At 36.5% G+C, this 16,374-nt stretch overlaps 1 protein-coding gene across 13 annotated transcripts in view; it reads left to right on the top strand.

Moving 5' to 3' along the window:
* Positions 1-16,374, top strand: part of LOC106879283 (Golgi-specific brefeldin A-resistance guanine nucleotide exchange factor 1) — a 98,371-nt gene that overhangs the window by 7,841 nt on the left and 74,156 nt on the right. For all 13 annotated transcript variants that reach the window (XM_089357904.1, XM_089357899.1, XM_089357902.1 and 10 more), the window contains exon 2: positions 1,338-1,456. In XM_089357904.1, the coding sequence (XP_089214030.1) occupies positions 1,352-1,456 (105 nt within the window). In that variant the 5' untranslated portion in view covers positions 1,338-1,351. The remainder of the gene's footprint in view (positions 1-1,337; positions 1,457-16,374) is intronic.

Genomic DNA, 16,374 nt, shown 5'->3' with positions numbered 1-16,374 from the left:
AATACAGGAGAGATTCTAAAAATATATGTTGGTAGAATTCAGGATTTACTTTGAGGGAAAAAACGTTCAAAAATCAAATAATTTCTGCATTATATTTGTTCCCTTTTTCACGTGATAGGGATTAATGAAGGCATGTGGCTTAATGGTTTGGTTTGAGTATTTGTCTCACGGTCGACGATTATGACTTTGATACGTGGCAGCATGATATATCCTTGAGCAAGACACTTTATTCCATGTTGCTCCAGTACAAAATGAGTTGTACCTGTAATTCAAAGGGCCAGCCTTGTCACATTCTGTGTTAGGCTGAATCTCCCTGAGGACTACATTGAGGGTACATGTGTCTGTGGAGTGCTCAGCCACTTGTATGTTAATTTCATAAGCAGGCTGCTTCATTGATCAAATCAACAGAAACCTACATCGCAACCAACAGAATGTCAGTTCAGGATTAGTTTGAAGGTGATGAAGCAACTGTTACTAGTAGATCAAGCAACCACATATTCTGCTTTTCCCTACTTACATGGTTGGCTGGGTCCTTCCCAATGCAGCGTCCTGCCATTTGTTGCATTCCTTTGTTATTTTCTTTGTAAATATTCAGCATTTTCACATCAGCTTTTACCAGCGACTTCCACCCTTGTCTTCCTTTGGTCTTAATCTCCTTCCAACATGTTCTATCAAGGATATTTATCATAATGCACTTTAGTTGGTACACTGTATCAATTCAGTTGCATCCATTGAATTATATGGTCAGGAAACATATATTCAATTATATTCAATTTTTCAGTGCTTTGTTCCAAGATACATATCCTGGATGCTCTGGGATGCACTATCCACTGATAGTGCATGATTCTGGGGTCTTTAGGGGTTTCAGGTCTTTCAACATCAGACCCCCTCCCTTAGTTGATCCAGCCAGGGTTGATCAAGTCCTGGTTTGTATTTCTGTATCAGTAAACCACCAATCTGCTCTCTTGGCCCTTTCTGCACTATATAGTTTTACAGTCAAACCCTACTCAAGGCAACTTTGTATATAACAAATTAAAAAGACTTTTGATGAAGTAAAATCTTTACATTTGGGAAGTAACAAAAGAAGGGTTTTAGGTCCCTTTTTTTACTGAGTTGCTTGTATGTAGGTTTCCACATTGAAGATTTCAACATGAATTGTATACTGGAAATGATTTTTTTTTTCAGTTGACCTGATTGATACCTTGCTAAACCTTTTATGGTTTGCCCTTGCCAAATCTCTTTATGTTTTTTTTTTTTTAATGCCAGCTAATTGTTGTTCATAAATAATAATACCAAAGCTAATTATATTTTACTAAAATTATTATATATTTTTTCAGACTAGTAACCTGTCATGATGGGCCCTCCAAAATATGGAATTTACATAATCCAAGGTGAAATATCTCTAGTTGTGACTGCTATGAGAAGAACTACTCGATGGACTACACACAGTCACCAAGTAAGAATTTGGCATCTATTCAGTGTGCTTTTCCATTTAAACATTAATCAATATTCATTAGCATGTTGTTGGAAGTATTTTTATCCGTTTAAGCTGACTACAGTTATTTCAAGATTCAACCAAAAAAAACAATAATAATAAAGAAATGAGAACTGAACCAACTCTATAATACCTATTGTTAATATTTCTTGATACTATAAGGCAGTGAGTTGGCAGAATTGTTGGTATGCTGGGTAAAATGCTTATTGGCATTTTGGCTGTTGTTACATTGAGTTCAAATATTGCTGGAGTTGACCTTACTTGTCATCCTTTCAGGGTCAATAAAATAAGTACTGGTCGAGCACCAAGGTTGATGTGTTTGACTTACCCCCGCCCCCAAAATTGCTGGCCTTGTTCTACAATTTGAAACCAATATTTCTTGATACTTCAAATACTTTGCTATTATGGAGAGGGGAAAAGGCCTCATGAAACTGAAAGTTGGGACAAGCTCTAAGGATTTTTCATTTGAATAATATTGATTGCAAGGAATTATATCTAGCAGTTATGGCAATTTTTTCAGTCATGCTTTTATGCTTTTCAGCACCCACCTTTTTTTTTTTTATCATTGTTGCATAATGATAATATTTATGTATTAAGGATTAATTTTTTTAGACTCCCTCAATAATATGATGATGATAATTGATAGTAGATTCACTACCAAGCAATTTCATTTAGGGCCATAAACAAAGTCTGCATAATGCTTTTTAACATTGGCACAAGGCCACAAAATTTATAGGTGAAATATCCCAGTACATGCTTTTTGTTTAATTTATGTAGTCAAGAGGGATGAACGACAATGTCTACCAGAGTGGAATTTTGTGTTGAGAATGTAAAATGATGAGATTAAATAGTGAAGGACATTTTGTCTAGCTTTCTACCATTTCTGTTACTTTACTACTATGAAAGGTGAATATCAAAAATGTAAACCTAATACTGTAGATGTAAAAGAGAAAATAATGCAGTCACAGTTATTGCACTTTTGCACATAGTTAATTAACAATTGTCATTTGGAATGGCTTGCTAAATAACAGAGCTCTAATTATAGATTTTGTGTTCATTTGTCTGTTTTGTGTCCATTTCTCCATGGCTAGTATGGGTTGGAAGAATACTTATTACTGAAGCACTGTTTTACAGCCAAATGCCTTTCTTACTCATTTTTCAAGTAAGGGATGTTTTATTTGACTTGTCTTGAAAAGCACCGAGTTAGAGGATTATTTGTTGGTAGGGAATATTGATATAACGTCACCATTTTTTGCTCAAACGGCTTAATGCGGAATCTGTAGAATGTAAACAACACATATAATAAAAGGTGTGTGTGTTTATATGTATGTGTGTGTGTGTGTGTACCCTTATTCTAACATTATGTGATGGTTGTAAGTGAGCACCACAGTCGTACAAGTGATGTTTGTATCCAGTCTTCAATGGAAAAAACATGTTTGGTCATATTACCTTGCCACAAACAGGTCAGAGTTAGTGGCAGGAAGGGCATTTGGCCATAGAAAATCTGCCTCAGATTCCATCTGACTCTAACATTCCACTCTCTATTCTAGATTATCTGTTGCCTATTGTTATTTTAAACAATTCCCACAACTATGTATTACCAGGAAACGTGTTAGTTTGTTCTTGAACCATGTTCTTCACCGCAAAGTTGAAATTTAGGCAGTTGGGAGATTAAAACTAGTTAATTACATCACTTCATTGTTTAATATGTAAATTGACCATATCACGTTCAAATATTCTACCTGTTTTATGTTGAAACTGGCCAAGTGCAGCCTCCCATGCTTACCTTATAATGTAATTCTAAAAACAGTCACACATGTGAATATTAAGCATTACGTTTGGCAGAATAATCCAAATGCTAAAGGGTTCAACTGTTAATTGTACAGCTAAATCTTTACTTAAACATATTCAGACTTTGGCACAATGGTGATGTGGAGTTTTTAATGGTATATTACAAGATTAAGACATCACAGATATAGCTACAAAACCTTGGTGTTAATGATGTCCATTGAGACAAAGAAAAAAGCTTAAAGGTGTTCAGTAATACATATCCAGTTTTAGTAAAATCAGTTAGGTGGTTCAAATCAGCTCTTATTCAATAGAGTACATTATCAGAGTTGGACTTCTGTGAAACGTATCTGACCTGTTGGGATCAGTGGAATCCTTTTATTCAGTGAACAAGAACCACAACTTAATGATCAATGGGTCAATAATCCAACCAGCAAGAGATTCTCTTTGTGATCAGTCACCCTGCTAGGAATAATGACCAACTCCCAGTGTTACAGACCTCTTCTGTTCCTTATTCAAGAATCATCTGTGTGTGTGTGTGTGTGTATTTTATTAAAAGCAACGAGTCCAAGAAAAGATATTTTGCTTTGACTGAGACCATATCAGAGTGTTGTGAAAGGCATCTGATTCATTCATTTCCTTGTTTTTGACAAAACAACACCAATAGCTTGTGTTCTTTGTTCTAAGTGACCAAACCATGTTCATCTGAACAGATAACCCCCAATGTTTGTTTGTCTACAAATATATATATATGTATTTGTATATACATCATCCTCATCATTTAACATCCATTTTCCATGCTGGCATGGGTTGGATAGTTTGACAGAGGTCTGGAGAGCCAGCAGCTGCACCAGGGGTACTCTTAACTGGGTCGGACATGCATGGCTGCAATCTCACTTTATTATCTCTGTCATTATCTCTGTGAAACCCAGTGTTCGAAGGTCATGCTTCACCACCTCATCCCATGTCTTCCTGCGTCTACCTCTTCCACAATTTCCTTCCACAGTTAGGGAGTGACACTTCCTCATGCAGCTGTCCTCATCCATACATAACACATGACCATACCAGTGCAGTCATCTCTCTTGCACACCACATTTGATGCTTCTTATGCTTCTTATGTTGATATTAAATTGGGTGAAGGACTAAGTCTGCCACTCAAGTAGGACATGGCAGGCTTTGAACTCAGAACAAATACTGCAAGACATCAAGTCTGATTTTATTACAGTTCCATTAATCCACTGCCTGGGGTTGGTGCTTGTCTTTTTCTTTTATTAATCCCAAAAGGGATAAACAGCAAAGCTGACCTCAGCAGAATTTGAACTCATAGTGGCTGGAGTTGGAACAAGTATCACGACTCTGCCAATTTGCCACTTATATACAGAAGAATAACAGCTCTGGTGTTCTTGCTAGACACTGCTGGGACATGTTTTTATTTTTCTCCAATATTTATTGTGTTTTTAACATTACACATACATAACAGTTGTTATCTCAGAATAAATACCCCAGTAACTATCCTATCAACAGTGTATATACATTATGATTCATAGGTGGCTATTTTAGTTTCATACTGTCTCAATTGCATATATTGGATATTTATTCAGCCAGGCAGCTATTTGCAACATCAGTGAATATTCCATTCACGGTTTCCAATGTCCGAGGAGATGAATTCTCATCTGAACATGTGACTGGTTGTGAGTACATGTCATGGAAAAAGCCAAAATGCATCTGGTGTTTTTGCTAGCTGCTGCAGAGACAAATTTTCATTTCCCTTCAATATTTATTGTGCTTTTAACACATTGTGTTGTATAAGAGGTGTTATCTCAGGACAAATACTGCAGTTAACTTGCCTATCAACACAGCACATTCATAAGGTACATTATAAGATGTTATAAGAAATGCTATGTAGATGACTGCAATGACTTTAATTGCATTATGCCTGAAGAATGAACACTATTAAGGTTCCATGATTTCAGTCTATCATCATTTTGAATAATTTTTCACCTCAAACAAAACTGCATGTATTTTACAAAATAAGGAATTCATCTACTGGTGTTAGGAAGGGCATCCAGCCATAAAAAATCATGTCAAAACAGACACAGAAGTCTGGTGCAGTCTTCTGCTTGGACAGCTCCTGTCAAACTGTCTGACCCAATCCAGCATGGAAGGCAAACGTTAAATAATGATGATGATGTGTTTTACATTAAATGATCTGCATCAATTTAAACCAACAACATAAGCATTATCTAACCTTATTTTTTTCACTTTTGACCTTCAAATTATTATATTTTGTTGGCAGTATAACAATATTAATGCATTAGATTGGACAATATTTTTTCATAAAATCACAAGATCAATATCAGGTGTTGTTACGAAAGAAAAATGTTATTGAGCAATTGATGTCTATTGTTGTCAATATTTTAAAATGTAAATTTGCACAGCACTGACATAGTCATATGATTTAGGGTTCAGTCCTACTACACAGTGGCTTAGGCAAGTATGTCTTATGACAGCATCAGATACTTAGGCTACATTCTGAAATTTGGTAGATGGAAACTGTGAGGAAACCCATCATGTATGTATGCATGTATGTATGTATGTATGCATGCGTGTGTGTTTATATATGTGTGTCTCTCTCTGTGTGTGTGTGTGTGTGTGTATGTATGCATGTTTGTATATGTGTGTGTGCATATATATATATATATATATATATATATATATATACACACACATACACATATGTACACACACACCTGTATGAATATGTTAAAACCGGCCAGATCAGAACACTCACATCCACCCTACAATATCATTCTGAAAATTAATTATCTCATCAAAACCTCAAAGCTATGAGATATTGCACAATTAATTCAAAACTGTGAATAAACAGGCATTACATTTGACAGTAATCTGAATGCAAAATGTTTAAACTACAGTTATCGTGTCAACATATGAAAGTGGCATGTATTTTGCTGCAGTCATTGGGAAATATATAAACTGGTAGCTTATATTACAGATGTTACCAAAGTTTAATGTTGAGCTTTATTTATTATGTATTAGGTGCTGCTATGGCAGAGTGGTTAAGAAGTTTGCTTCTCAACCACAAGGTTTTGTATTTAGTCTCACTACCCTGCACTTTGGACTAGTATCTTCTACAATAACCCCAGGTTGACAAATGTCTTGTGAGTAAATGATGGTGGTGATGTACAGAACCCTGTTGTGTGTGGTGAGTGAGTGAGTGTCTTCTTTGTGTATTTTACTTAGAAAAGTATTGAGCTGCAGATAGTATTGTTCGTTGACAAGGAATTGTCAATAAACCATCTAGTGGGTCTGTGCTTTCAAAGATGAGTGGTATGAAAAATATCTTGAAAAGAGACAAGAGTTAGTGAATGGAAAGAGCATCTAGCTGCAAGAAAACAAGGGTATGAGATGTTTTGGTAGTCATTTGAAACCACCTATTTGGCATCACTGATTTGATGTTGACTTATTTGACATCAGACATTTTAATGTTTCTCTTGTCTCTCTTTCTTTATTTCTTTGTGACACTTTTTCTCTTTATGTGGAGAAGGAAAGTATTTATGTCAATCATATTCAAGTAACAAATTATGATGCCCCTCTCGCCCTCTGTCTTTATTTGTATGTGTCTATTTCTGTATGTATTTGTATGTGTTTGTGTGTGTGTGTGTGTGTGTGTGTGTGTGTGTGTGTGTGTGTGTGTGTGTGTGTGTGTGTGTGTGTGTGTGTCTCTCCAGTGGCAAAATGTACTATCACCAAAACGTGTTGCATGTCTTGTCAGCCATGTGAAATTGTCAGTGTCTAAACAACCATATCCAATCCTCTCATTCTAAAAAAATAAACAATACTTCATCATCATTTAATGCCTGTTTTCCAGACTTGCATGGGTTGGACAATTTGACTGAAAACTGTTAAGCTGGGGTGCTGCACCAGGTTTTAATCTGATTTGGCATGGTTTTTACAGCTGGATGTCCTTCCTAATGCCAACCAATCCAAGAGTCTAGTGAGTGCTTTTTATGTACCACCAGCATGGCTGCCAGTTACGAAACACCGGCATTGGCCACGACTATGATCTCACTTAACTTGACAGGTCTTCTCAAGCGCAGTATATTGCTGAAGGTCTCGTTCACTTGTCACTGCCTCTGTGAGGCCCAAAGTTCAAAGGGTACTTTTTACGTGCCACCAGCACAGGTGCCAGTTATATGACACTAGCATCATCTATGACTACTTCAATAATATGTATTTGTCTAACCTATGCTTGCAGGGAAAAATTGACATAAAATGAAAGAAAAAGAAGTATTAAAAATGATAGCTTTTCATTTGTTAGTTTTTTCTTGTGCTAGAATATTATTTTCTCAAAATTTGTCTTGTCAGGTTATGTATTATAAATTGTTTCTAATTTAATTTAATTCCGTTTTAGACAATTAAATGCTACCTAATTTCTGTTTCTGGCCTTAACTCTTAAAATCTTGTTATAAATATCTATATTTATGTAAACCTCCCAATCCTGTTAAAAACTAGACATTTTGAAGAAATGCAGTTCAATATAAAAAAAAAAATTCGTAATAAATAACTGTTGTATGATTTTGGATGAAATTTGCTTATGATATTATGATCATTGGTGTACCCTGCAAATGTGGTTTTTAGCTGATTTTTACCTCTTGCCATATCACTTTCACCTGCCCAAGTTGGTTGAATACTAGTTAATTGATACCTGGATTGATTTCCTGTCTCAGAACTGAATTTGTGTTTGAGATAATCTCTGTAATTTGGAAGCTGCACAACTCTCATTAGATAAAGCATTCCAAAATATATCTCCATTTCTTCCATTCAAATGTTTTGTAAGGCTCTATAAATTAGTGTTACTTACTGTTCTTACAATAATTACATTATCATAAACTCACTAGTATGACAAGATGCTTCATTTAAGAGTAAATTATTTTAAAATCTGTATCGTTCATTTATGAAAGCATCAATGCAATATTGGTTATATGATTATTCCTCTCCTACTCAAAATCTATAAATCCTAATAACTTAACTGACACTGAAATATCACCCTAATTATTGTTTTTAGAAATCCAAGCTGTCTTTCTCTAATTAAATCATGAATAACAATAAATATATCATTAATGAATAATATCACTGGATTCAAACACACTGCTTGATGTATTAAACCACCATTAAGCTTGAAAATCAAAGGAATGAAAATCCAGAGAAATTCACTCAATAAAATGCAAAAACATAAGCACAGACATTGCAAACTGAGATTAAACTTTGATCCTCACACAGAAGAATGCTTAGATCCTATTTTTCAGTTCCTTTTCAACACTATTTGAATTGCTATTACATACAGTTTGGGACATGGCAACAATAGTTACTTGTGGGATAGGATTTTAAGAGTTGATATATTTGCATAATCTGCTATTGTGTGAAGAACATTACCAGCTTTATGAAATTGAATATATGTTAACACTAAGTGGACAAATATCAAAATTTGTTTTTTCCTCTTGGTCTTTCTTTCACACTGTCTATATATGATATTATAATAATAATGAAATTATTGTGTGTAGTGCTCAGGTGCACTACAACTTATCAAAAGTGCATCTATAGTACATAGAATTATGCACAAATGTCAGGAAAGTGAACAGTGTATGAGTCATGATATACAGGTGTGGATGCATATGGAGCAGGGGGATATCAGGTGTAGTGATGGTGAATTTCAGGAAGCATTGAGGTTTTAAAGGATGCAATGTCTCAGCAGCTAACAACTAATGCAGGTAGCTTGTTCCATGCTTCAGCAATTCTGAGTGTGAAAAAATGTTTCTGAAAGCCATGGGAGCTGTGCTGTTTTCTGACTTTGTAGGCATGCCCACATGTGTTAGAGACATGAAATTCAAAAAGGTGCTCAAGATTGTTGTTGGCATGATGGCTAATAATTTTGTGGGTGTTTACCAAGTCAGTTGCGAGACGTTGGAGCTTCAGTGTATCCATGCTCAGGTGTTCAGAGTATGGTAGATACCCGATGGAGGGTATTTGCTTGGTTTTATGTCTCTGAACAGTTTCCAGGAGGTCAATGTTCTGAGCAAGAATGGGGATTCCAGACTGGTGATGCAAATTCCAAATGTGGCTGCATCATAGCCATATGCAGCTTTAAATAAATAGCTGAAGAGCAGCTGACAAAGGTGTTGCTGACTGATGCCAAGACACCCTCGGCCTTCTTGACAATTTTAGAGATGTGCCTTGTCCAGCACAAATCACTGCTGACAGTAATGCCCAGGTGATGTTCACGGGAAGAGTTCTTGATATTAGTGTTGTGAATGGAGTATGTGGATGCTGGGTTATTACTCCTGAAATGCCTGGTGATACACTTGTCCGCAACCAGCTTGAGTTGCCAGTCTGTGATCCATTGCTGCATTGTGTCCAGGTCTGATTGCAGGAAAGATCTACAGAGTGCGTAAAATATTTGGGGTCAGCTTTATGTTTATAAAAAAAAACCCAGATATGGCGTTAGGAAGGGCATCCAGCTGTAGAAACTCTGCCAAATTAGATTGGAGCCTGGTGTTGCCATCCGGTTTCACCAGTCCTCAGTCAAATCGTCCAACCCATGCTAGCATGGAAAGCGGACGTTAAACGACGATGATGATATAATAACAGATAACTTTATTTATCAAAAAATGCTATAAGGATAAAAATAAACCTTCATCACTATGCTCAACCATTATAACCACAATAACAGAATGCCTCTTCATTTCTTGAGTAAGCTGAGGGTCTGCCATTATTATTTTCTGAAACAAAGATTATACAGAGTTAACAAAAAATGCAGCAATGACCCCAAAATGGTATGTCCTCAAATACCTTACACACCCTGTGTAGTGTTCAGGATCTGTCCTTGATGTCATCTGCATATTTCAGCTTGTGGCATTCTTTAAGTTGGCATCTATGTCATTAATGTATGCAACAAACAAAAAGGGAACCAAGAATAGATCCCTGCAGCACACCAGATGACATCTCATAGGATGAAGGATGCTGTCCTAGAACTGACTACCTCTTTTTAGCTGAGAATGAAGAACCCCAACTAGTTAAAAAGATAATCTTTCACACCCATTGCAGAGAGTTTTGTCATAAGTCTTTTGTGTGGCACAGAATTAAAAGCTTTAGCAAAGTCTAGGTAAACAACATCCACCCATGAGCCACCATCAGTAACCCGGGTGATGTCTTCAAGAAACTTGATAAGTTGATCACAGCAGCTGGAGTTAGGGATAAATCCAAATTGTGAGGACCAGATAAGGCTGTGAGAATCCCAGAAGTTCCAGAGTGTTTCTTTGACACCGGATTCCATCAGTTTGCCAATGCAGCTAGCAAGACTGACTATAGTTGACAGGCAATGTGTGGTCACCCTTTTTGAACAAGGAATGACACTGGCAGTTTTCCACTGCTCTGGAGTAGCACTGTTGTTAAGACAGAATTGAAAGAAGAGTGAAAGCTACTGCAGAAGAAAGTACCCACCATGTTTGAGAAGCAAATACATAACACCATCAAGACCAAGAGAGGCATAGTTGAGCTTATTATTATGGTGACATCGCATTGCAGGTGTAAATTCCATAGCTGTTATAGAATTTGATGTCAGAGGTGGCAGAGATGGTACATTTTAGTTTTCAATGGTAAAAATTCCTGCATAGCATTCAGCAATGAGTTCTGCACATTCTTTGAGGTCATCAGTAATCTGGCTTGTGTGGGGATTGCGAAGGGGACCAACTGGAGAGTAAGGTCTCTGCTTTGAATGCACATTTTTCCAGAACACGGTACTGTTAGGCAGACATCTAAAATTGCTCTAGTTTTTTTGTTTTTGTGGCCACCACGTAGCAACTACATGAAATTTTACACAACAGTAGAGAAAAATATGAATAACAACCACACAAACTCATCAAGTGTGAAAAGTGCTCATTAATGAGTTATACTTTTAATATTTCGTAATTATGTCTGTTGCCCTCTTGGAAACTAGGCCAATGGCGTGTGTATTAGACTACTTGTTTGTTATGAAAGAAAGATTGTGATGTACAGAATGTTGAAACAAATCTGATTTCAGAATAAATAAGATTGTGAACTTAAATTTACATACTATTAGAGGGTCTTTTTCTTGATTTTTACTTGAAATATTTTCACCTACTGAGACGCATTTGCAAACCATTTGAATTAAATGGAAATGGGGAAGGGGGATATGAAGGGTAAATTTTGTCTGCCCTCCGAAGCATGTCAAATGTTAAGAAATACATGTAGTAATCTTTAAAAATAATAATAATGATGATGATAATAATAATGACAATAATACCTGTAATATTAACAAGATCAAAAAAACTCATCGTTTTTCTCTCTTCTCCCTCATCCCTGTTCTAAAGGTAATCCTATTTTCACACTTAGCTTTATCAGAGGCTAAAAGGTATGAAAGTGCCTCAGTAGAGTTTGAAAAAGACGGCCTGATTAGTTTGGCTTTCAGACCTGGTCGACAAAGGTGGAGAGCACCCTTCGAAGGAGTATAGCCTAAGTCTTTGGATGAGCTGGTGGCAAATGCCAGAAGGTCAGCTATGTTCTCTGATACACCAATAGCAATTACTTCATGGTTGACAGATTCAGTGGCTTTCTCGATGCATCTAGATTTGGCAAGAGCTACAGGGAGATTTTTTAGCAAGGCATTCCAATAAGATCCCTCATTGTGGGGTTCCACATGAATGCTTGATTTGATTTCTGCTATTTCTCAGCTTAAAGCAGAAATCATTTGTTGTATTTCCGCAAACTCTGTATTGATGGTCGATTTTTGTTGTTCTTCTTCAACAGGAATGGTAGGGGAAGACACAGACATCAGTTGTTGTTGTTGAGAGGTAATGGGAGAGGAAGACATGGGATGATGTTCTTCAACAAGAGTGGTAGTGGTCGGTTTTTACCGTTGTTCAGTAGCAATGGTAAAGGAAGACCCAAGTATCGGTTTTTGTTGTTGCTGTTCAACAGCAATGGTAGAGGCAGACACACAAGCCAGGCACTGAAAGGACCAATTATCTATTGTTCTCTCTGTCAGTCTATATATACATAAAGGCTAGATTTGGGAATAAACCCCACTTCCATGCAAAATATATTTTGTGATAAATTTTGTTTTGGAAATTCATGTGTTTCAGACATGTAATTCAGAAACAATATTTCGAAAGCAAAATTTAGAAATGCAATAGGTACAGCAGGTTGTTTATGCAGAAATCAAATGGAGGCAGCTGGCAAACAAATAATAAAAGGGAAATATTAACATGTTGAAAAAAAAAAAAATTTTGTTTTGGCTGAATTGTAAGATCTAATTTCCTAAAATAGAATTATGTAGAAATTCTTGAAAAAGAAAAATTAAAAGGATGCCAAAACAACCCTACACATAAGCGTATGTGTACACTATGTCTCTATTAATATTTTATATATAAGCATGTGTGTGTGTGTGTGTACACTATGTATCTACTCATATTTTATATGTATGTTTGTGTGTGTGTGTGTGTGTGTGTGTGTGTGTTACTATCTCTTTACTTCGATATCACATAATCGCATGTCTGATCATAGGGAAATATTCACTTGCCTAGAAACAGATGAGAGTTGCTGACAGGAAGGACATCCTGCCATAGAAAATATGCTCCAATAAAGTTCCATTTGACCCATGTGTTCATGAAAAAGTGTATGTTAAATTAATTATTTTATATATATTTTCCAAATTAGTTGCCATACACAAAACTCAGTATCAATACTAAATACAATCTTTTTAAGACAGAGCTTATATGTTTGATGTAAATGATGTAGAGATGTATCTAACTCTTGGTATTTTGTTTTTTCTTTTGTGTGTGTGTGTGTGTGTGTGTGAGTGTATACTACAGTGTTGAATGTGATGGTTAGGTGTATTTTGATATTAGTTAAATTGTGGTGTTGTAGTTAAGAAGGGAAATAGATTTCTTAGGTATCACCTTAAGGCTGTTGTTGTGGAGCCTAGATTCCTCAGTGATTTAAGCAGGGTTGGAGTAGTTGTGTATACTTTTTAGAATCTTTAGTCTGCTAGTTGCAAAACAGACTTGTTGTACTGGTGCCCACCCACTAAAACTACCTCGGACGCTTTCTGAAGCGGTTGGCACTGGAAAAGCATAAAGTCATAGAAACCACACCAAAACTGAAACATTAGAGCATGCCACAATCCCCAGACTCGTATGATTCTGTCACCATGGAAATCAAATGTAAAAGGATGATGATGATGATGTGTGTGTATCTTTGTAGCACAGTTATAGTTGCTATTTCTATGTTTCTTCATATTTATTCTGGACATACTCTTTTACTCTTTTACTTGTTTCAGTCATTTGACTGTGGCCACGCTGGAGCACCACCTTTAGTCGAGCAAATCGACCCCAGGACTTATTCTTTGGATGCCTAGTACTTATTCTATCGGTCTCTTTTGCCAAACCGCTAAGTTACGGGGACGTAAGCACAACAGCATCGGTTGTCAAGCGATGTTGGGGGGGGGGGCACAAACACAGACACACAAACATAAACACACACACACACACACACACACACACACATACACACACACACACACACACACACACACACATATATATATATATATATATATATATATACGACAGGCTTCTTTCAGTTTCTGTCTACCAAATCCACTCACAAGGCTTTGGTCGGCCCGAAGCTATAGTAGAAGACACTTGCCCAAGGTGCCACACAGTAGGAATGAACCTGGAACCATGTGGTTGGTAAGCAAGCTACTTACCACACAGCCACTCCATAATGCCATTTTACTAACTGAAAATGCAGTGATCAAAATATTTTTGTGTATAACCTCAAGATATCTAAATAACCTTCTTGTAAATCTCTGACTATCTGACTCTATCATGATATTCAAATGTCATGCCAAATAAGTAGATATTCTCTGATCTTGCTTCCCTTTCTTACAAGAACTGGTGGCAATTTATTGTTCATTGACACACATTGGATTCTATTTATTGTTACTGACTGATAATTGAAACTCTCTTTCACTAACTCATGTTGATTAAATATTAATTGGTCAAATTTCACAAATTTGAAATTGTTTTAGATAAATATTCTATAAAATATTTATATCATGTGGATAATTTCTGTTAGCTTGAAATAAATCATTTATAAATATATTGTTCTTTTGTATTATGCTAATTGTTCTGTGGTTGACTGGTTAGTCATGTAAATGCTAAAATAAATTAATGATGCCAGCAAAAAAAAAAAAAAAAGACTGATGAACACAGGAAGTAATCTACTGCCATTGTAGTGTTCTTGGATCGTTAAATAATTGACATATTTTAAGACTTCTTTCTGTTTAATCTGTTTGATACCAGCCTACCTAAGTATGCTTCTAGTTTTATCAATAAAAACTCTCTATTTTAACCCTTAGACTGCAAAATTAAATTTCATGGTTATTCCAGTAATGATGTTAAATGTCTGCCAAAAGTTGTTGTTGTTGTTGTTGGCACTCCGTCGCTTACGACGTCGAGGGTTCCAGTTGATCCGATCAACAGAACAGCCTGCTCATGAAATTAACGTGCAAGTGGCTGAGCACTCCACAGACACGTGTACCCTTAACGTAGTTCTTGGGGATATTCAACGTGACACAGTGTGACAAGGCTGACCCTTTGAATTACAGGCACAGCAGAAACAGGAAGTAAGAGTGAGAGAAAGTTGTGGTGAAAAGTACAGCAGGGTTCACCACCATCCCCTGCCGGAGCCTCGTGGAGCTTTAGTTGTTTTCGCTCAATAAACACTTACAACGCCCGGTCTGAGAATTGAAACCACGAGTCCGTCTGCCAAAAGTAGAATTGATATTTTCTGCAAGTCATGTTGCCTCAAGTAAAACTTGACAGGGCTCAACAAAAAATTAGTTTCAAAACATGACATTCCTCAACAAAAGATAATGAAATTTTGAATAGATCTATATCTGATTTCCACAATAACAGGGTTCAAGTGTTTTTGTCTAAATTAAAACCTTCTGAAATAATCTTTTTAATGCAGGAACTTTTTGTTACATTACTAAATCCCTCCACCCACCAAAAAATTCTTTATTTTCTAAATTTAATTGAAACACTTAAGTGACATCTATTATTAGAAATATTGTCACAAATGATTTGAACTCAAAACATTCAGCATTTTAAAATTTTGATTTCTTTTCACAGAATACTTTGTTGGTTGACTTCAAACAATATTCTTTTATCCATTTGTATTATCAAACTTGAAGTATTCAGTACAAGAATCACTTCCATTACCGTGAAACTGGTTTTTAACCTTTTGTAATTTAGTATCCCCTTTCACCAAATGATATTTACAAATTTTTACACCTTGTCCCCCATGTTTTACAACAATAACAATTGCCGTTGCTGCTGCTGCTACTACTACTACTACTACTACTACTACTACTACTATTACTACTACTACTACTAATAATAATAATGATAAATGAATAAATCAAATTTCCCTGAAAACTGTTTTATTGGGGACATGCTCAGAAACTATTTCATTGGGGACAGTGACGAGTTTTGAGACTGTCGCATAACCAGCCCATTTAAAAGTGCCCTTCAATTGTCGGGTAATATGCTGTGCTTGAGAAGACCTATTGACTCAAGTGAGATCATAGTCATGGCCGATGCCAGTGCCACTTGACTGGCACCCATGTCGGTGGCACGTGTAAAGCACCTTTCGGGTGTGGCTGATGCTAGTGCCAGTGGCACATAAAAAGCACCATTCGAGCCTGGTCGATACCAGTGCTGCCTGACTGGCTCCTATGCTGGTGGCATGTAAAAAGCACCCACTATACTCTCAGAGTAGTTGGCATTAGGAAGTGCATCCAGCTGTAGAAACCTTGCCAGATCAGATTGGAACCTGGTGCAGCCACACGGCTTGCCAGTCCTCAGTCAAACCGCCCAACCCATGCCAGTATGGAAAGTGGATGCTAAACGATGAGGATGATGATGTATTTGGATGATTAGTATCATAGAAATCCCTGTGTGACCCTTAACAGGTTATTGTTCATTCTT

Source organism: Octopus bimaculoides, chromosome 9 (genome assembly GCF_046866305.1).
Source record: "Octopus bimaculoides isolate indiv1 chromosome 9, ASM4686630v1, whole genome shotgun sequence".
NCBI classification, from domain to species: domain Eukaryota; kingdom Metazoa; phylum Mollusca; class Cephalopoda; order Octopoda; family Octopodidae; genus Octopus; species Octopus bimaculoides.
This window is presented reverse-complemented; position numbering and strand designations above follow the sequence as displayed.